Here is a 21,329-nt window from a genome sequence, read left to right as displayed (position 1 = left end):
GTATGTTGCTGTCCAGTTTTCCCAACACCATTTGTTGAAGAGACTGTCTTGTTCCCACTGGATACTCTTTCCTGCTTTGTTGAAGATTAATCGACCATATAATTGTGGGCTTTCTATTCTGTTCCATTGATCTATGTGTCTGTTTTTGTTCCAGTACTGTACTGTTCTTTTATTTAAATTCAATAATTAACATATAATGTATTATTTGTTTCAGGGGTACAGGTCTGTGATTCATCAGTCTTATATAATACCCAGTGCTCATGACATCACGTGCCCTCCCCAGTGTCCATCACCCAGTTACCCCATCCCCCCTCCCCTCCAGCAACCCTCAGTTTGTTTCCTATGATTAAGAGTCTCTTGTGGTTTGTCTCCCTCTCTGGTTTTGTCTTGTTTCATTTTTTACTCTCTTTCTGTCTTGATCACTACAGCTTTGTAATATAACTTGAAGTCTGGAATTGTGATGCCTCCAGCTTTGCTTTTCTTTTGCAAGATTGCTTTGGCTATTCGGGGTTTTTTGTGGTTCTATACAAATTTTAAGATTGTTCTAGTTCTGTTAAAAATGCTGTTGGTATTTTGATGGAGATTGCATTGAATGTGTAGATTGCTTTAGGGTAGTGTAGATGGTTTTAAGGAATTCTTTATATATTCTGGCTACAAGTCTTTTGTCAGATTATCTTCTCTGTGGCTTCAAGTCTGTGGCTTGCATTTTTACTCCCTTACTGGTGTCTTTTGGTGAGCAGAAATTCTTAATTTTAATGAATTCCAATTTAATTTAATGAAAAAGACTTTTCCTGCCACCCCAATTTTATTTTTGAGCTACCAAAGTGATAGAGTTGTTATTTTAAGTAGCCAGTAGTACCTTGTTTTTTTTAACAAGAGAGATAATTCAGAATTTCTGAAAATCAATATTATTTATCAACAGAGGTGGCTAGGTTTTTTTATTGTTTTTTACTTCTTTAAAAAGATGTAGGGGCACCTAGGTGACTCAGTCAGTTAAGCATCTGACTTTGGCTGGGGTCATGATCTCAGGGTCCTAGGATCAAGCTCTGTGTTGGGGTCCCCACTCAGCGGAGAGTCTGCTTATCGCTCTCTCTCTTCTCCTTGTCCCACTCATGCTCTCTCTCTCTCTTTCTCAAATAAATAACATCTTAAAAAAATGATGTAAAAAGATGGTCAGTGTACTAGAAGTATATTCTTGCAGCCTATATGAAAAACAAGTCTTTAATTCCTTTATTATGTAAAGAACCCTAGCAAATAAAAACCACATATAAATATCTCGAGAGAAAAATGGATTAAAAAGATTAACACATGATTTGTAATAAAGTAAGAGCAGAATCTTACCAAAATGGAAGTAAAATACACATTAGATTAGGATGGGAAAAAAAATGTTAAGCTTAACATGTTAACATGAATGTGATAAAGTGTACTGTATATCTTTAATTATTTAATTAAAATAAATTATTGTGTTTGCATAGGGTTGATACACAGAGTTAGATTAGTTTCGGGTACACACCATGGTGTTTCAGCACATCACTGTACATTGTACTATGCTCACCACAGGGGTAGAACACTATTAAAATACCTCTGGCTGGATTCCCTATATGCTGTGCCTTTTATTCCCATGATGTATGCCTGTTAATTAAATGCTTAGTGGTATTATTATACAGTTTTAGAAAAATATTCAAAAATTAAAATGTTTTAAAATGGATTTTCTTGGTAGCTCTGCACTAATTTTTTTTGTTTAAAGATTTTATTTATTTATTTGACAGAGCGATAGTGAGAGCAGGAACACAAGTAGGGGGAGTGGGAGAGGGAGATGCAGACTTCCCCGCCGAGCAGGGAGCCCGGCGCGGGGCTCGATCCCAGGACCCTGGGACCATGACCTGAGCCGAAGGCAGACGCTTAACCGACTGAGCCACCCAGGCGCCCTCCACTAATTTTATTAATAGTTCCTGGATCTCCTTTCTCAGCTTAGAAATATTGTCACCTCTAAAAATGTGAGCAAAACACATGTTCAGTATATAACAAAGAGCCAGATGTATTGTTATCATATTTTGGGGCACCTGGGTGGCTCAGTTAAGGTCACTCAGTGATTTCGGTTCAGGTCATGATCTCATGGGTCAGCTCAGGTGGCGATCTCATGGGTTGTGGAATCGAGCCCTGCCAGAGGCTCCGTGCTCATCTGGGAGTCTGCTTGAAATTCTCTCCCTATACCTCTCCCCCCACTCACATGCACATGCACTCTTCCCCCTCTCTCAAATAAATCTTTAAAAAAAAAAAAGTTGTCATATGTTAGCACCCCCAAGCCAAATTAAAATGAAGCATATTGATGAAAAATTTGGACATCACGTTACAGTACAATTCCAATGTGCCTGGGTGTTCAGCTTGCCCAAACGGCTGACCCTTTGGGGGCTTGTTTGTGTGTGTAGAGTACAGGTTGGTGAGCTACTTCTACCTGCCCAGCTATGCAGGTGCGCTCACACTGGTCTGCGGACACATATACCACAGGAAAAACTCACACGTGGTGATTGTTAAACCTTTTCTTAAAAAAGAATTTTCTAACAATGTCCTGCTTCTGTATATTGACAAGAAATGTCCTGTCTTTTCTCATAGGAGAGATTATTTCATTCAATGTGTTCTATGAATTTTTTACCATTTGTACTTCAATAATAACAGAAGACAAAGAAGGTAAATGTGCTGAGGGAGGGTGGGCAGTGTAAAGTACAAAGTAGAAGAAAAATCTAAATAAATAGAATTAGAACTTGTAATATCCAGGCTTACTCTTCAAATTCTGTGTATGTAGCATATAGTTTAAAGATCTTAGCAAATTTTTTAAAAGCGACTTTAAAACTGTCCTTATTTTGAGACCACTATAATGGCTATTAAAGTTTAATTCAGGGATGCAAAAAAACTTGGAAGAAGTGTTTCAGGACTATAAACATTCTTACCCTTTCAGCTAGTCTACCTTCTACTGTTCTTCATGATTTAGTATAAGTACTCACAGGGGTACCTGATTATCTTTATATGCATAGTGATCCTAGCCTTTCCTTGAAGCCCATAACAAATCTTGTCCCATCATTTCCCAGCCAAGGGACCCTGTGTAGACAGCCTCACTTCCCCATGTTTTTTTCTGGCAGGTCCCAGAATGCAAGGCACAGGATGATGTGCCCTGATTTACTGTTAATTTAGACCTCTCCTCTCAGTAGGAAGTCTGCCTGTACCTGACCCTTGAAGTGTTCAGCTGTAGGTAACAATTCCTGGAGGGAAGTGTGTTGGCAAGTCACATTAGGTGAGGCTAAGGTAGCTATGTCCAGGTAACTGTCAGTGGACCACAGAAAGACCACTGATCCTTTTCTTGTATTGTAATTTTACCTGGAACCCTGTGCTCTCAGATAATTGGGAGGGGATCTGGCCAATGTGACAGGCACAACAGTTTGATCTTATTAAGGCTTATGATATTAGGGTGCTGCTTAATTCTTACCGTTGGATTGAACAGTTGTGGATATCAATAAACCAGAATTAAGTGTCCAGCTTTGAGTTAGAATCCATTATGCTGTCATAACTGCTGCCTCATGTGTCTCCTTACTTTAAATTAGGTCATCTACTACATGGGCGAAACATGGATTTTGGAGTGTTTCTTGGGTAAGTAAAGAACACAGTGAGTATCAATCCTTAGGAAGAGTATGTTGTATTACATTGATGAAAAGTAAATCCCAAATCATGGCCAATATATGACCAGAAGTGAAGATACTAGATAGTTTTGAGACAAGCTGGGCACACTATTTGGGAGTCTGTAACTGAGTTGAACCTAGTAAACAGAAATCTGGAGCATGATTGAAGGCCCCAGATGCATGTCAGGCTTATTTCTTAGAAAGGAAGAACAGAATTCTATTTTACATCTTCTTAACATTCCTGAAAAAATATAACAGGGCTTTGTAATTAGAGACCTACATTTGAATCTGGGGTTTGTTATTTAGTAGGCTGTGTTGTATTGGGTTATTTAGCTTCTCTGAGCCTCTAGTTTTATCATATGGAAAACGGAGGGTAAAACCACTCATGTCGCAAAGTTCTTGTGAGGCTTGATCATTAATGAATTAGGGAGATAAAGCACCTGATATAATGCCTGGCCATGATCATTATATATTCATCATTATTATCATCATTGTTTTTAAATGTCACTGAAATTTGTCTATTGTAGGTGGAATATAAACAATAATACCTGGGTCATAACTGAGCAACTCAAACCTTTGACAGTGAATTTGGACTTCCAAAGAAACAATAAAACTGTCTTCAAGGCTTCAAGCTTTGCTGGCTATGTGGGCATGTTAACAGGATTCAAACCAGTAAGGAATCTACTGTTACATCATTTTACAGGTAGCTCTGTGTCCTGATTTTACTGCCTGTGAAAGGTGGGGTCTAAGGACCTAAAAAAGAGTATGAAGCCCCAGTTCACCCCTTTGCACTTCTTGTTACCATCATAAGTGTGAGCTCACGTGGTAGAGAAGAGTAGAAAAGGGACGAAGGTTTGTTTCTGAACCTCTTCTGAGGAAAAAGCATGTGGCTGGATGTGGAGGGCTGGATGTGGAGATAAATCTGGCGTCTGGTCTTTAATCTGCCACTCAGACAAGTTAGGCATTTATTCTCTGCATTTCATTTTCCTTCTCAGAAAAGTGTGGCCAGTAACATTCCACCTGCTCATTTCACACACTACACATGAAGATATTTCAACTTCTAAAAGCTGTTAATAGAACATGATAGTATAGTTTTGACTCAGCTTTGCATCCCCCGCCCCCATCCCAGGATTCGCAACCCAGCATAAATACGAGAGGGCCTTAAACAGGATGGTTGAAGTTTCTGACCTCATTGCTTTGTCTTGTTTTCAGGGACTGCTTAGTCTTACGTTAAATGAACGTTTCAGTATAAATGGCGGTTATATGGGTGAGTAGAGTTCTCTTAAATGGGAATTTCATAGATGTTTTAAGAGGAAGGCCGGACTGTGTCTTCTGGTTCATAGTCTAACCTAACTGCAGGCCTGTGACACTGTGTTTGATTTCTTCCAGGTGTCATAGAATGGATTTTGGGAAAGAAAGATGCTATGTGGATAGGGTTTATCACTAGATCAGTTCTGGAAAATAGCACAAGGTAATCTGTTCAATTGCTTTATTACCAAATTTAATATTTATTCATTTTTAAATTATTTTTTGTTGGAGACACAAGAGATATAAAACATTATCTTAGTTTCAGGTGTACAACAAAATGTTTTGGGATTGTATATATTATGAAATGATCACCACAGTAAGTCTAGCTAACATCCATCACCACATATAGTTACAGAAACTGTTTACTTTGTGTTGAGAACTTTTAAGATTTACTCTCTTAGCAACTGTCAAATATACAATATAGTATTGTTAACTGTTGTCACCACACCATACATGTTTCCAGGAATTACTTATTTTAGAACTGGAAGTCTGTCCGTATTGATCCCCTTCACCCGTTTCTCCCACCCGCCATTCCCCACCTCTAGCAACCACCAGTCTGTTCTCTGTATTTATAAGTTTAGATTCTGCATGTAAGTGATGTCATAAGGTATTTGTCTTTCTCTGTCTGACTTCTCTCACTGAGCGTAATGCCCTTATGGTCAGTCCATCCATGTGGTCACAAATGGCAAGAATTTCCTTCTTTTTTTTACAGCTGAGTAATATTCCAGTAATGTTCCTTTATCATATATCACATCTTCTTTATCCATTCATCTATCAATGGTCACTTGGGTTATTTCCATATCTTGGCTGTTGTTACTAAGGCTGCAATCAACATGGGGCTGCAGGTATCTTTTAAAATCAGTGTTTTTGTTTCCTTTGGATATATTACCAGTAGAATTGCTGGATCATATGGTACCTTTTTTATTTTTTGAGGAACCTCCATACTGTTTTCCACAGAGGCTGCACCAGTTTACATTCCCACCAACAGTGTACAAGTGTTCCCTTTCTCCACATCCTCACCAACACTTGTTATTTCTTATCTTTTTGATAATAGCTATTCCAGCAGGTATGAGGTGATAACTCATTGTGGTTTTGATTTGCATTCCCCTGGTGATTAGTGATGCTGGGCACATTTTCATATACTTGTTGGCCATGTGTATATCATCTTGGGAAAAATGCCTAGTCAGGTCCTCGACCCATTTTTAAATCAGATTTTTTTTTTTTTTTTTTTGCTACTGAGTTTTCTGAGTGTGATATTATGACTTTTTTTTACAAGAAATATATATTTGGTCTTTGTTTCCATTTCTGGTTCACAACTCCCAAAAGCCTTATAATTTCCTAAGTGTTGAGAATGATAAAGGTGTCTTTTGTTATAGTAAAGAGGCCGATTATTTAATCAGTCATGCTGATGTAATGAAGCTTCCATCAAACCCAAAAAGGAAAGAGTTTGAAGAGCTGGGTAGCTGAACACATAGAAATCTGGGGAGAGTGGCGTGCTCTGAGCACATGGAAGCTCCATGTCCTTCTCACATACCTTGCCCTATGCATCTCTTTATATGGCCATTGCTTCGTATCCTTTATCATATTCTTTAATAAACTGGTCAACATGTTTCCTTGAGTACTATGAGCCACTTTGGGAAATTCACTGAAGCTAAAGAGGAGCTTGTTGGAGCCTACAGCCTCAACCAGTCAGCTAGAAGCACAGGTAATGCTTACAACTGGCATAATGGGGCTTAGGACTGGCCTCTGAAGTGGGGGATGGGATGCAGTCTTGTAAGTCTGAATCCTTGACCTGTGGATTCCAATGCTATCTCAGGGTAGATAGTGTCAGAATTGAGTTCAGTTCTTGGACACCTGCAGGGTTGGATGTGGGAAGCCCCCTCCCCCACCCCACCCCTATGTTAGAGTTGGGTCCAGGAATCATAAAAGAACTAGTTCTTTATATATTTTGTATATTAACTCTTTATCAGATATATGATTTACATATGCTTTCTTCCTTTCACTGGGTTGTCTTTTCATTTTGTTGATGGTTTTCTTGCTGTGCAGAAGCTTTTTAGTTTTGTTGTTGTTGTTGCCTTTGCTTTTGGTGTCAAATCCAAAAACTCATCACCAAGACTAATGTCAAGGACTTTATACCTTATATTTTCTTGTAGGAGTTTTATGGCTTCAGGTCTTATGTTCAAATCTTTAATTCATTTTGAGTTGAGTTTTGTGTATGGTGTAAGATAGTGGGTTAGTTTCATTCTTTTGCATGTTACTGCCCTTTCCCAATTCTATCTTCTTGGCTCTGTTGTTGTAAATTGGTTAACCATATATAAATGGGTTTGTTTCTGGGCTGTCTGATCTGTGTGTCTGTTTTTATGTCAATATCATACTGTCTTGACTACTATCATTTTGTAATATCGTTTGAAATTGGGAAGTGTAATGCCTCCAGCTTTGTTCTTCTTTCTCAAGATTGCTTCGGCTAATTTGGGATCTTTTGTGGTTCCATTCACATTTTAGGATTGTTTGTTCTATTTCTGTGAAAAATGCTGTTGGAATTTGCATTGAATCTGTAGATTGCTTTGGGTCATATGGACATTTTAACAATATTAATTCTTCCAATCCATGAACACATTTATTTGTGTCTTCTTCCATTTCTCTTACCAATGTCTTATAGTTTTCAGTGTATAAGTCTTTCACCTCCTTGGTTAAATTTATTCCTAGGTATTTTATTCTTTCTGAAGCAGTTGTAAATGGGACTGTGTCCTTAATTTCTCTTTCTGGTATTTCACTATTAGTGTGTAGAAATACAACTGAATTTTGTATATTGATTTTGTATCCTGAAACTTTACTGCATTCATTTATTCTCACAGTTTTTTAGTAGAGTCTTTAGGGTTTTCTATATAGAGTATCATATCGTGCTAATAGTGACAGTTTTACTTCTTCCTTTCTGATTTTGATGCCTTCTATTTCTTTTTCTTGCCTAATTGCTCTGGCTAGGGCTGCCAGTACTTATATTGAATAAAAATGGTGAGAGTAGACATCTTTGTTTTGTTCCTAATACTAGAGGAAAAGCTTTCAGCTTTTTACCATTCATTGACTATGATGTTAGTCGTGGGCTTCTCAGATGTGGCCTTTATTATGTTAAGACATGTTCCCTCTATACCCACTTTTTTGAGAGATTTTATCACCAGCTTTGTACCATTCATTGACTGTGATGTTAGTTGTGGGCTTCTCAGATGTGGCCTTTATTATGTTAAGACATGTTCCCTCTATACCCACTTTGTTGAGAGATTTTATCATGAAAGGATGTTGAATTCTATCAAACGCTTTTTCTGAATCTATTGAGATGATCATATGCTTTTTATTCTTCATTTTGTTAATGTGGTATATTACATTGATTTGTGGATGTTGATCCATTCTTGTACCCCTGGAATAAATACCATTTGATTATGGTGTACGATCCTTTTAGTGTATTGTGGTCTATTTTAAATTACTCATACTAAAATAGAAAAATATTTCCTAGCTAATCTTCCATTGAAGAATTATTTCAGAGTTTCTTAGGTTAACCTTTGACATTCATATGGAATTCATGTTGTGTGTGTGTGCGTGTGTCTGTTTAAATCAAAGAAATAAACTGATTTATTTAAAAAGTGCTAGGGATAGTGCCAGTATGAAGGGTACCTATTAGTTTTTCTTGATGTACAAAAATCCTACCCATACACAGAAGAAAATTTGTACAAAATCATTTAAACTGTTAATACCTGTTAACCTAGAAGTTATATTCTCTGCTGGTGCAGAATCTTGTAATAGCACTACGTCCAAGTGACCTAGAATAAATAGGTATCATTCCTGTTTTTAATGAGTTCACGAGAGTAAGATTTAGTGGCCTTTCTGAAAATCCACTTCAATTTCTAATAGCCCTAATTTTCAAGGTTACTTTCTATTCCCTAAGTCCTAGAAACAGTAATTAATATTATTTCTTCTTGATCAATTGTTCAGTAAAAGGCTTAGACAACTAGGGTGGAAGATGATGTCTTGAGGCCCTTTGGTTTGTCCTTTAGATTAGAGGGACTATTTCAGATCTCAGTGTTTCACCACATGGTGTTGGGGATTGTTCCTCCCTGAGCCATTGCTCACCATCCTTTTTTAAAAGAACATGTTTCTCAGATACTTGTGTTCCCTTGGTTTCCACAACTAAAAATTTTTCATTCCAAGTCACCTAAAAATGTTTACTTTTTTTTTAATGTTTCTATGTAGTTATGAAGAAGCCAAGAATATACTGACCAAAACCAAGATATTGGCCCCAGCATACTTTATCCTGGGAGGCAACAAGACCGGGGAGGGTTGTGTGATCACACGAGATAGAAAACAGTCTTTGGATGTATATGAGTAAGTACACTTGTTCACACAAAATAAGTAGAAACTAAAGCCTAGACTGACATATTTACAGGTTTAAGGCAGGAAGCCTAAGCAGAATTTCTCCTTTTGTATCTAGACTCAACCCCAAGCAGGACAGATGGTATGTGGTACAAACAAATTATGACCGTTGGAAAAGCCCTTTCTTTCTTGATGATCGCAGAACACCTGCAAAGATGTGTCTAAACCAGACAACCCAAAAGGTACATTCACAATGTCATATGTAGAAAGAAATGGTGACCTTTAAAGAGTATCTTAGTTGTGGCATTTTTCTTTGGCCTTTGAAGAATTTATAAACTTCCTGGTGAGTATCTCTGGACAATCTGTACTGAGTTTTTGTTTTGTTTTGAATTGAAAGATCAAAATTGTATTGTACTTGCCTTTTTGACTCTAATGCTGGATACCATTCTGTGAAGCTGAATGACAAACATGCAAGAATTAAGAGGGCAAAAAGAGAGAGAAAAAGTGATATATTAATACCATTAACTCTCTGACAGTGACTGCAAAGGAAATTCTTTTAGGGGGATTGAGGGAGGTTGACTAAGAATGTCTTTGTTTCTAGTGACCCATTTGTATGGATAAGGCTGCTGACATCTGCATTTAACTTAATGAACTAAATTATTTTTATGTTTTAGAATATCTCATTTGCGACCATATATGATGTCCTGTCAACAAAACCTGTCCTCAACAAGGTATTTTTTTAAATATATATACTTTTAGGGAAGTAATTTGGTCCTGTTTTTATCTTTCCCTGTTATCTTGGATCAGTCAGAGCTAGGACCCCAAGTCATGTCCCACTTAAGGTTGACTTTTAAAAATGTTTTTATGTGACTAAAACAGTAACTCCTGGGAAAAGACAAACCAGTTAGTGTGGTTTGATGTCCAAATTGGTCAAAGTACTGTTTCCAATTTTACTTCCATGACATTTGAATTAAATGTAGCTTTTTACTTTTGATCTCCCCTGTCAAATTTCATGCTGTACACTACAACTAACACCTAAAACTCAAAAAGTCTGAAGTCTGTTTATAGACGCTTTGTGCCTGCATAGTTCCCCGCATTGTGTCAGAAATGCGGGAAGGGTAAGGACACCACAGCTGAGCTGGTTATAGTCCGCAGTCTATGCTATTAGGCTTTGCATGACTACTGTTTATACTGTTGAGAAGAGCTGAGTGTTAAAGCATTGCGGTGAAGCAGTGTACTACTCAGGAATGAGATATTGTAAGGAGCTGAGGGGATTCTCTCCTGAGCCTATTTATATTCATGACCTGGAATAATGGTTCTATTGAAGTTAGTTGTTTTAATTATCATTTTTTTACTTATATTCCTAAATGGTGAACTATAATTATTGTTATTAACTTAGTACTGTTTGCAACTTTGTATATTTAATGCCGTTTATATATAATTTATATATTATTTTATATATTAAGTAACCTCATAAAGCAATTTGACATGTATCGAAATTAATACAAGTCAGGACTTCTTAGAATTGGAAACATCCTTAAAATAAAAGTAACTTTTCTTTCAGCTGACTGTATTCACAGCCTTGATGGATGTTACCAAAGGTCAATATGAAACTTACCTGCGGGATTGCCCAGACCCTTGCATAGGTTGGTGAGCACACACCTGCCCCTAGAATGCTCTCTGTGTGGCATGAAGATGGGAACTCACATGCATCCAACTGGTGCAGCCATCTGATCTTCCAAAGACCAAGACTCAGGGCAGTTTCTCGTTGAGGCATGAGCTTGTCTTTCTTATGTTTACAGTTCAGACTGTTTCTGCCATAACAGTTGATTGTTCTATTTACAGGTAACTTCTTTATGTACAAAAATCAATCATCTAGAATTTGCAGTTTCACTTCACTTTGACTTTTGGGGATAGGGATGGGCAATGAATCTATTATGGGACCTGCCTCCATAGAATAAAGCAAGATTCTTGGTGGGTGTTGAATCCAGCGCATCTGTACATCATGCACTTTTTCACTTTAATGCACATATTTGTATGATTTTCTTTTCCTTCTGGTTCAAACTGTTAAAATTAGCACACCATGGTCTTTGCTGTCTGTGACAGCAATGTAATTTCACTAATTTTGATTGGAGGGGGATGAGACAGACATTCAGCTGTGTAGTTCTCTTAAGAGGCAATAATACTTGAGCCTTTGACCCTGAGTAGGAGTCCTTTTTTGGGTTCATGAAGTAATTAATCCGTGTGCAAGGCGCCTTTCATACACAGAATTGACACGTTCCCGTTTTCATGATTACTCTACCTCCCAGTTAACTCCAGGCAGTTGTTAACTTCAGACATGGAATCCCAGGTTCTGTGAATTAACAGTAAATAGGCCAAAGCCTTGTGGAAAGTGAGAGGTGAACCCATAAACTCACATAAGTATCATTCACTTAATAATGTTTAGTTTATCTTTATGATCACTATGTATTTTTAAAAAACATAGTTACTAAAAATGTTTTTCAGAAATCAGTCTATTTATGGAAAGTGCTAAGAGAACTTGTTAACCTTTCAGACTTTAACTGTGAAATGCACCAGCTGGCCGAGACTGTATCCACTTTATTTTGTATGTTACTCATATTCATGACGCTCAATAAACAGTCACTGGAAGTAGTGCGAGCGGTCTCGTGTGCTGATTCCGTGTGCACCCACGTGCTGGTTTGAGGGCGGGGCTCATGGGGGAGAAATCGAAGCTGAACACAGCGTCTGAAGTAAATTCCAAGGGTTGTGTAGGTGGGTTCTTCAGCTTAGAACTGAATGGTCACTATCTTACATGACTAGTCCTTCCACAGCAGTGTGCAGGTATCCAAAGGCTGTTTTTCCCCTGGGAGGAGATGCTTCCACAAAACTGTAGTGATGCTAATAGCATCTTAGTGAAGCAAGACGAATTACAAGAGGATTTGTGTTAAAATAGGATTTGACTTTTTAAAAAAAACAACCCTCGGGGTGCACGGGGCCAGCTCAGTCCGAGGAGCTGCAACTCTTGATCTCGGAGTCATGAGTTAGACCCAGTGTGGGGTGTGATTACTTAAGAATATAAATAAAATCTTAAAAAAAAACCCACAACTTCAGATTTTGTTCCCCTTATAAAAATGAAGTGAGGTAAACTTGTATTTTTTCTAAAGTTGTAGTCTTTGATATTCATAATAGGTGAGATGCTAATTGTTTTAGACCAGTTTCTCAGGACTACATCAGAGAATAGGGAGGAAATAACAACTGGCATTAAGATTTTAGGTAGTATTGCTTAGCGGTAAAAAAGCAGTTATAAAATAGGATAGAGTATAAGCCTATTTATAGATGTACTTAAGCGTATTCAGATACGCATCTAGAATATAGAAAGATGATGGGGAGGGTGTTCACCAAAATGTTGACAGTGCTTCCCACTGGAGAGTGGTATTAATTGCTGTTTTAATTTGGAGAGGACATTAATGTGATTGCAGTGTACCTAGTTTTACGGCACTTTGCTTTATTGTGCTTCACAGATACTGTGTTTTTTACAAATAGGTTTGTGGCAACATTGCTTCAAGCACTGTTTTCCAACAACATTTGCTCACTTTGTGCCTGTGTCATATTTTAGTAATTCTCACAAAATTTTAGACTTTTTCATTGTTCTTGTATTTAATATGGTGATCTACCTACCACCCATTTCCCCATCTCTCTCCCTCTCCTTGGGCCTCCCTATTCCCTGAGACACAATATTAAAATCAGGCCAATTAATAACCATACAGTGGCTTCTAAGTGTTTAAATGTCCATGTATCTATTGATGGAAACTCTTGCTTCCATGTGTTGGCTATTGTAAATAATACTGATAGAAACGTCAGGGTGCATGTTACCTTTTTGAATTAGTGTTTTCATTTTCTTTGGGTAGATAGCCAGTAGTGGAATTACTGGATCGTGTGTGTAGGATTTGTTTTTAATTTTTTAAGGAACCTCCATGCTGTTGCCCACAGTGGCTGCACCAGTTTGCGTTCCCAGCAGTTCTCCACGTCCTTGCCTAAACGTATGTGTTATCTTTTTGATACTAGCCCTTCTGACAGGTGTGAGGTGATACCTCATTGTGGTGTTGATTTGCATTTTCCTGATGAGTGATGTTGAGCATCTTTTCATGTGTCTGGTGGCCATCTGTAGGTCTTCATTGGAAAACTCTATTCGGATCTTCCACCCATTTTTAACAGATTTTTTTTTTTCTATTGTGTTACTGAGTTCTTTATATATTTTGGATATTAACTAACTCTTTATTGGATATGTCATTGGCAGATATCTTCTCCCATTCAGTAGGTTGCCATGTCTCATTTTAAATCAAAAGCTAAAAATGACTAAGCTTAGTGAGGAAGGCACATAGAAAGCCAAGAAAGGCTGACAACTAGGGCACTTGTGCCAAACGGGCCAAGTTGTGAATGCAAAGAAAAAGTTCTTGAAGGACACTGAAAGTGCCATCCTAGTGAACACACGAATGGTGAGAAAGCAAAACAGCCTCACTGCCAGTATGGAGAGAATTTAGGTGGTCTGGATAGAAGACCAAGCCAGCCACGTTTCCTTAAGTCAAAGCCTAATCCAGAGCTTTAATCCTGTGAAGGCTGAGAGAGGTGGGGAAGCTGCAGAAGCAAAGCTGGAGTTAGCAGAGGTTGGCTCCTGAGGTCTGAGGAGAGCAGCCGTCTCCGTAACATCGGAGTGCAAGGTGAAGCAGCAACTGCTGGTGGAGAAGCTGCAGCTAGTTACCCAGAAGATCTGGCTCCGATCATCAGTGCAGGCAGCTACACTACACAATAGGTTTTCAGTGCAGATGAAACAGCTTTCTTTTGGAAGATGCCATTTAGGACTTCCATAGCTAGAGAGAAGTCACGCCTGGCTTCAGAGCTTCAAAGGTCAGGCTGTCTCTGTTAGGAGCTAATGCAGCTGGTGACTTTAAGTTGAAGCCAGTGCTCAATGACCATTCTGTACACAAAGACATCAGTTTACAACACGGTTTACTGAATAGTTTAAGCCCATGGTTGAGACCTACAGCTCAGAAAAAAAGCACTTCTTTCAAAATAGGACTGCTCATTCAGAACGTACCTGGCTACCGAAGAGCTCTGATGGGGATGGACAACATGACTGGTGCTGTTCTCAAGCCTGTGAACACCCACTCTGCCGCACAGGAACCAGGAGTGTTTTTACTTTGTCTTACTGTTTATGAAATGTATTTGTAAGGCCAGAGCTGTCCTAGACAGTGATTCCTGAGACGGATCTGGGCAATGTAAATTAAACCTTCGGGAAAGGATTCGCCATTCTAGATGCCATGAACAACATTCGTGATTCATGGGAAGAGGTCAAAATATCAGTGTTAACACAAGTTTGAAAGACGTTGATTCCAACTTTCAAGGAGGACTTTGAGGGGTTCAAGACTTCAGTGGAAGAAGTAACTACGGATGTGGTAGGAATAAGAGAACTAGAAGTGGAGCCCGAGGGGGTGCCTGGCTGACTTAGTAGAGCATGCAGTTCTTGATCTTGGGGTTGTAAGTTCAAGCCTCATGTTGAGTATAGAGATTACTTAAAAATAAAATCTTAAAAAAAGTGGAGCTGTGTGACTGACTGGACTAAACCGCTGCCACCTCATCAAACTTGAACGGATGAGGAGCTGCTTCTTATGGGTGAGCAGAGAAAGTGGGTTTCTTTAGATGGAATCTACTCCTGGGGCAGATGCTGTGAAGACGGTCGAAATGACAAAAGATTGAGAAAATTACATCAACAACTTAGTTGGTAAAGCAACAGCAGGGCTTGAGAGGATTGACTCCAGTTTTGGAAGAAGTTCTGTGGGTAAAATGCTATCAAACAGCAGAGTATGCTAGAGAGAAAGGAAGTCCACCGATGTGGGCAAACTTCATTGATGCCTTATTTTAAGAAATTGCCATGGCCAGCCCAGCCTTCAGCAGCCACCACACGTGATCAGTCAGCAGCCACCAACATCCAGGCAAGACCCTCCACCAGCAAAATGATCATAACTTGCTGAAAGCTCAGATGATGGTTAGCACTGGTTTCGTTTTTAAAGATTTTATCTATTTGACACAGAGCACAAGCAGGGGGAGCAGGAGAGGGAAAAGCAGGCTCCCCGCTGAGCAGGGAGCCTGATGTGGGGCTCGATCCCAGGACCCTGTAGTCACCAGACTACAGTATAGTGTAAACAGAAACTTTTATATAAAAATGCCCTGGGAAACCACAAAAATTTACTCAACTCACTGTATTGCAGTGGTCTGGAACCAAACCTGTAGGATCTCCGACGTATGCCTGTACTACTTTCACACCATCGAGTTGAAAAATCGTAATTCCAACCATCATTAGGTTGGGGACTGTCTGTACATTAATTAGGTATATAGGAGAGAACTCGAACTCAAGCTTTATAATGCAATTCATTTCCAAAATATCCAAATCATAACTTTCTGTAAATTGCTGGCCTTGGGGTTGTTCTGAGTCTGGGCAGATGAACTTAAAACTTTGTATGAATCAAAGTATTTAAAGACATAGGATTCCCCTCTGTTCCTTAATGGGAAATGAGCCAAGCAGAGACACCAGTGATGCTGAGGAAGCAACCAGATGTATAAAGACGGCCAACATTAACGCAGTGACTAGAGCTCTCTGGCGAGAACAAGAAATGACGGCCCCCTGGACAAGGCAACTGGGCAGCCATGTGTGCACAGTGAGCTATGTGATATCCAGAGCCAATTACTCCTCACGGGTCACGAACAAACCATATTAAGTAAAATGGGACAATAAACAAGAAACATGCCAGGCTAACTTTGGGTAAATATGAGCGTATTCTCTACATAGTATATGAAGTAGATACAATTAAGAAATAATAGACTACAGCTACAATGGAAGAAAAATGGGCTTGAGTTTGAGAAGTCTCCTCCCTGGCTAGTTGTTATGTCACTATTTTTTATGTCTTTTATTTTTTTTGTTTGGTTGGTTTTTTGTTCTGTTTTTTTACATTTAAAATTGTTAAATAAGCCATAATTCTGGAATAATTTCTAAGGCATAAATGATTGTCAGTTTAAATGAAAATGCAGTTCATGGTTGTATGGAGGATAGACATTTATTCACAGTGAAAACGCACGTACCCAGAGTGAATGTCACAAAATACAAAGAGTACTGCCCAGTCTGGTGAGCTCACTATTGTTAAGCATTCTGTCAACCTGCACAGGTTCTCTCTCACTCATTTTCACCTTTTCTCCCTTTTTTATCTATTACCCAAGTTTCACCTTAAAAATTAACAAATATTAATGCTTAACCTTTGAGCAGTAGTTACTAAGGGTAAAACAAGTTATCTGATCTTCAGCCCCAGGTATTTTAAAGCGGAATTATCTTCTAAAATAGAAAACAACAGTACATGACAGCAGCTATAACTTAAGTCAGTCAGTGAGATAAGGTTCGTAGGTGCTGGGAAAAGAACTCAGAAGTACAGGTCTTCCACTGGACCGAACTTTAATCTGCATGTAGAGAGACACGGCCGTAATATGTGTAAGGCTCGGCTTGAGTGCCAACATGAAATTCTCCCCTGTCTGTTCAGAGTCTAGAAAACATACAAGTATAGAACTTGAGTATACATATAATCTAATTTATTGTTTCAGTTTCCCAGGCCAACTGGGTAAGAATTCCTGATTCTGAATGATAGTTCTCTGAATAGGTTTTCTTTTATTAATGTTGGAGATCGATACCTCACATAATTTAAATTAATTAGCAATACAGTGAATGTCCTCATAGGGAAATTCCTCATTTAACACTCCCTGATTAGGTGTTATAATTTTACACTGAAGTATAATGCAACTAAGAATTTTCAAGGAATACCAACCAACTTCTTTTCTTATGCGGTATTTCAGTAAATTGTTAATAAATTTCAAATACTACTAATTGAAACTAATTCTATGTATTTTATTTAACAAAAAACCTGTAAGACTGACTTAACTGTTAACTGGCTCTGTGAAGCCTTACTTGGGTATATGGCAAGTTTGCGATCTAAAGGTAATTCACCTTTTGAAAAACTGATTTACTTGGTGATAAAGATATCCCATAGATGTTTACTACTTAATACTTCATCTGCAAATCTGCTTCTCTGTTACCATACACAGAATCAACTGCTATCTCAAAACGCAAGTTTGTCTGAAGGTATGCAGAGCCTTAATATTCTGGTACATAAAATTTAGTTCTATAATCCCTACTTGGAACAGTTTGGTTTTTCATGTAAAATTAATCACAGTGTTACTTGTTTGTGCAGGAATACTCCCTAATTATATAACACCTTTTTTTTTTTTTTTTTTAAAGAACATGGCAACATAGATAGCAACTGAATTCTGGAAAATATTTATCTGATAATTATGTAAGTTCTAAGTGTTCTAAATTTACCCAATTTGAAGAGAATATTTATATTCTATAATAACTTCACCAACATCCAGGACACCTTTATAACTTGCCCTATTCTTGCACAGGAGTAAGACATGCAGGTATCTAGACCCAACAGCAGTAACACTGATATTATTTGGAAGCCTGGCCTGATGGCCGGTCTTTATATTAAATTCTGTATTTCTCTAACTCTTGCTCTTCTCTAAATCTCCTAACCACATTGAACAGTGACTTATTGCATAGCATTCAACATAATTTCCAAAAAAGGTACTTTACAGGTAAGTCCAAACTTTATTTAAAACTACATCTTAAATTTAACGATACCAAACAAAACAAGGGGAGAAAAAAAAAAAATGAAGACAAAAGAAAAAGAAAAAGAAAAAAAAAAAAGAAAGAAGAAAAACAAACAACCCCACAGTGTATCAAGGCTTCAATCTGTCCAGAATTCAGTTTCTGATGTTTTAAACTGCCAGGGGCAGAAATTAGCACACCTATCAAGAATGCAGTGTCAAACTAATTTACATTTTTATACAGATCAAAACAGATGTTTATTTAGTGCCATGTTCATATATGCATTGACTATGTAAAGCGAGTTAGATGAGCCTCTGAAGACATCTCATACGCTTTGGGCTCCCACTGTTTCTGAAAAACAGAATAATTAATGCACTATAAATTACTGAATTAAGACATTACTTACTAGAATTTATTATTGTTCTCATACATTAAAACTTTTAGCATAAAGTTATAAAGTGAGGGTTTCTGTTTGAAGATGGCAGACTGAACAGATACTTCCTGTCTCTTAAAACTCCACCAGAAAAAAAAAACTATGAAACTGACTAAATGCTGACCAAGAAGAGTGGCTATGAGGGAGAGCAGGCCCGGAGACAGCAAATCCCTGGAATGCTCAAAGCAGATGGAGGTGCAAGGAAGGGGGGCGGGGCTCAGCCTGGACCCACTAGGAGGGGCGCAGGTGAGGTTAGTTGAAGGTTTGATATTTAGTCTGCCCTTCACCCATTTCTAGGAAAAACAAAAATTGATGAATTGATAAAGAATAACAAAAAGAAAATCTTTGATTTTGATGCAAGACACATTCTCCTCTGAGTGGCCCAGGGGTTGTGCTATTAGATCCATAAAGAAGGAAATCTGGGATTATCACTTGACTCTGCAGTGAGTCATGTTTACACAGAATGGTCTTCAGAAAAAGTAAAGAAGTTTTAACTATTACAGTTACAAATATGTGTGTTTGGTTTTATAACTTTAATGTAAGAAGATGAGTAAAACTGGGGCGCCTGGGTGGCTCAGTTGTTGAGCATCTGCCTTCGGCTCAGGTCCTGATCCCAGGGTCCTGGGATCGAGTCCCGCGTCGGGCTTCCTGCTCGGCGGGAGGCCTGCTTCTCCCTCTCCCACTCCCCCTGCTTGTGTTCCCTCTCTCATTGCGTCTCTGTCAAATAAATGGATAAAATCTTTAAAAAAAAAAAAAAAAAAGAAGATGAGTAAAACTGAATAGAGAAAGCAGAAGAAAAAGGGAGTGGCAGCTGAGTAATGACCAAAGTTGATGTTGATGGAACTATAAAACATATATTTAAAATAACAAAGGTAGCACAGAGAAAAACCAAAAGTAATAGTGAAAGGATAGGTCCAAATGCTCACTTTTCATAGGGAAGACAAGAGATTTCTGAATTTTTTAAATTAAGAAAAATAAGAATATCATTTAGAGATACAGAGGGTCTCATCCAAAGGAACTAAAAACCAATAGTTAAAAGAAATGGGCTCCCGCCAGTTTATCATGAATTCTTTTGTACCTTTCCTTCTTAAAATTGTGCTTCTGTTACCTTGCTAAAACTCAAGATTTTAAAAACATAAAAAAATTACCTGATAGTATCACTTTATAAATTAGGCAACAGATCTAGACTTTTTACAGAATTATGCTTCCCTTCCAATATTTGGATTAAATCTTCCAAGTACTAGTAGTGGATTTAAAAAACAAACTGATGGTATCAAGGTTCATTAATTTTTCAATATGATATGGTGTAACTCTTACCAGGTTCCTTTAGTGTCTGAGAATTCCCAGCTAATTCTTCAACCTGCATTTCACATAGTATTTCACCAGATAAATGGTTTTTCTGTTGTTCTTCTACCATTTTCTTTCTTAGATCTGCCTTTGGAATGAAGAAAAAACTGAAAATCAGTTTTCATTCCAGTAGTATTTGTCATATAAAGACAAGTTTAATTAAAGAGAGCAAAATACCTCTGAATATATTGTCAGTTTAAGTGGTAAATCTTCAACTTTCACAAAGTCTTCTTCATCAGATTTTTGACTTATGTTACCAGATTCTGCTTCCTGTAAGGTAAATTATATTTAATGAAGGCAATCCACTCTATCTCTGGATCTAAGTCTTTAAAGTCATCCATGCCAAGGATAAAATGGATTCGTATATACAAGTATACATCAGTAATTCTGTCCTATTTGGTTTTTTTCTGTGTTCAGCTCTATGAATAAAGCAAAGCTGGAGTGCACAGGAAGGGCCATGTACTTGCAGCTGTGGGGCATACTGTTGAGCGTTTCTGTCCCCATTTGAAAAAAGAGCCAGCTTATACAGGTTAAAGGAAGAAACAGTAGTTACGCTGAGGGCTAAAACATTCAGAAGAACAACTCTGGTTTCCTGATAATGTTTACGGAACGCATCAGAGTGTATCCAGCGGAATTTACATACAGGCTTTCAGTATCAACTCCGTGGAAGCTGAGAAAGATGAGGTATGAATCTAATAACTCACTTTTGTGATCACTTCAGTGTCTGAAACTTGAATTCTTTTATTCTCCTAGTTCTCCTTTCTGATTTTTAATAGTATCATTTTACCAATTACCCAAGTAGAAACCTTAGATTTTTCCTCTTCTGTCAACATTTCTCACCCAGCTCTCTCATTAAGCTTGTACTTGGTTCCTGTGGTAAGGGAGCCTCCTAATGCAGCATCCTTGACAACAGCCATCAGTCATCAGATTCATCTTCAAAAACCATGACTTTGGCCATTTGACTTTCTTGCGCAAAGACCTTCAGTAGTGTCCCCTGCCTAAATTTCAAATTCAAGTCCCTCTATAATCAAACTTTAAGTTAATTTCACTTGACTGCCTCCTAGAGCAACTCTATGCACTCATTAAATTACAGTAAGAATAAGTCTAACAGGTAACTTTCAGAGTTGTAAATGCTAATTTCACTGTTGGTGCAGCCATCAAAATGGTTAAATTACTCTTTCTAGTAATGGTTTTGAAATATTATAGGCTTCCTTTCTGAGAAATTAGGAAATCATAATTGTAACTCTATCTTTAGGAAGAAAACTAATGTTAATTAAAAAAAAAATGAAACACTCTATTTAGATCTAAAAGTACATTGTTATAAATTCAATTTTTGCCAACAAGAGAAAGTATATAAAACAATCCAAGATCCAAAATATAACCTACATGCTATAAAATTAAAGTGAAACAAAAACATCCAGAGTAAAACTCAGCTTACCTACCTACATCCTAAGGTACAGATTTGCTACCATATATTTCCGTCATTTACGGTAAGGAGTCTACT

The 21,329-nt window shown here is 37.9% G+C and overlaps 2 protein-coding genes across 32 annotated transcripts in view; one reads left to right on the top strand and one right to left on the bottom strand.

Annotated features, from left to right (window-relative positions):
* Positions 1 to 11,994, top strand: part of ASAH1 (N-acylsphingosine amidohydrolase 1) — a 48,579-nt gene extending 36,585 nt beyond the window's left edge. The window contains exons 6-14 of the mRNA XM_032413575.1: positions 2,614 to 2,688; positions 3,597 to 3,642; positions 4,199 to 4,343; positions 4,884 to 4,938; positions 5,061 to 5,142; positions 9,222 to 9,353; positions 9,460 to 9,583; positions 10,016 to 10,072; positions 10,906 to 11,994. Of these exons, the coding sequence (XP_032269466.1) occupies positions 2,614 to 2,688; positions 3,597 to 3,642; positions 4,199 to 4,343; positions 4,884 to 4,938; positions 5,061 to 5,142; positions 9,222 to 9,353; positions 9,460 to 9,583; positions 10,016 to 10,072; positions 10,906 to 10,995 (806 nt within the window). The 3' untranslated portion in view covers positions 10,996 to 11,994. The remainder of the gene's footprint in view (positions 1 to 2,613; positions 2,689 to 3,596; positions 3,643 to 4,198; positions 4,344 to 4,883; positions 4,939 to 5,060; positions 5,143 to 9,221; positions 9,354 to 9,459; positions 9,584 to 10,015; positions 10,073 to 10,905) is intronic.
* A 4,440-nt stretch (positions 11,995 to 16,434) lies between these two features.
* The window catches only part of PCM1 (pericentriolar material 1), an 80,476-nt gene continuing 75,581 nt past the window's right edge, over positions 16,435 to 21,329 (bottom strand). For 23 of the 31 annotated variants that reach the window (XM_032413544.1, XM_032413553.1, XM_032413561.1 and 20 more), the window contains 3 exons: positions 20,003 to 20,095; positions 19,796 to 19,913; positions 16,435 to 16,927 (listed from right to left, as the gene is read on the bottom strand). In XM_032413544.1, coding sequence (XP_032269435.1) covers positions 16,767 to 16,927; positions 19,796 to 19,913; positions 20,003 to 20,095 — 372 coding nt within the window. In that variant the 3' untranslated portion in view covers positions 16,435 to 16,766. Of the gene's footprint in view, positions 18,397 to 19,795; positions 19,914 to 20,002; positions 20,096 to 21,329 lie in introns of all 31 variants that reach the window. The other 8 variants (XM_032413558.1, XM_032413571.1, XM_032413568.1 and 5 more) reach the window with 1 other exon arrangement.

The sequence above is a fragment of the Phoca vitulina genome, unplaced genomic scaffold (assembly GCF_004348235.1).
Source record: "Phoca vitulina isolate PV1807 unplaced genomic scaffold, GSC_HSeal_1.0 scaffold15, whole genome shotgun sequence".
In the NCBI taxonomy this organism is placed as follows: domain Eukaryota; kingdom Metazoa; phylum Chordata; class Mammalia; order Carnivora; family Phocidae; genus Phoca; species Phoca vitulina.
This window is presented reverse-complemented; position numbering and strand designations above follow the sequence as displayed.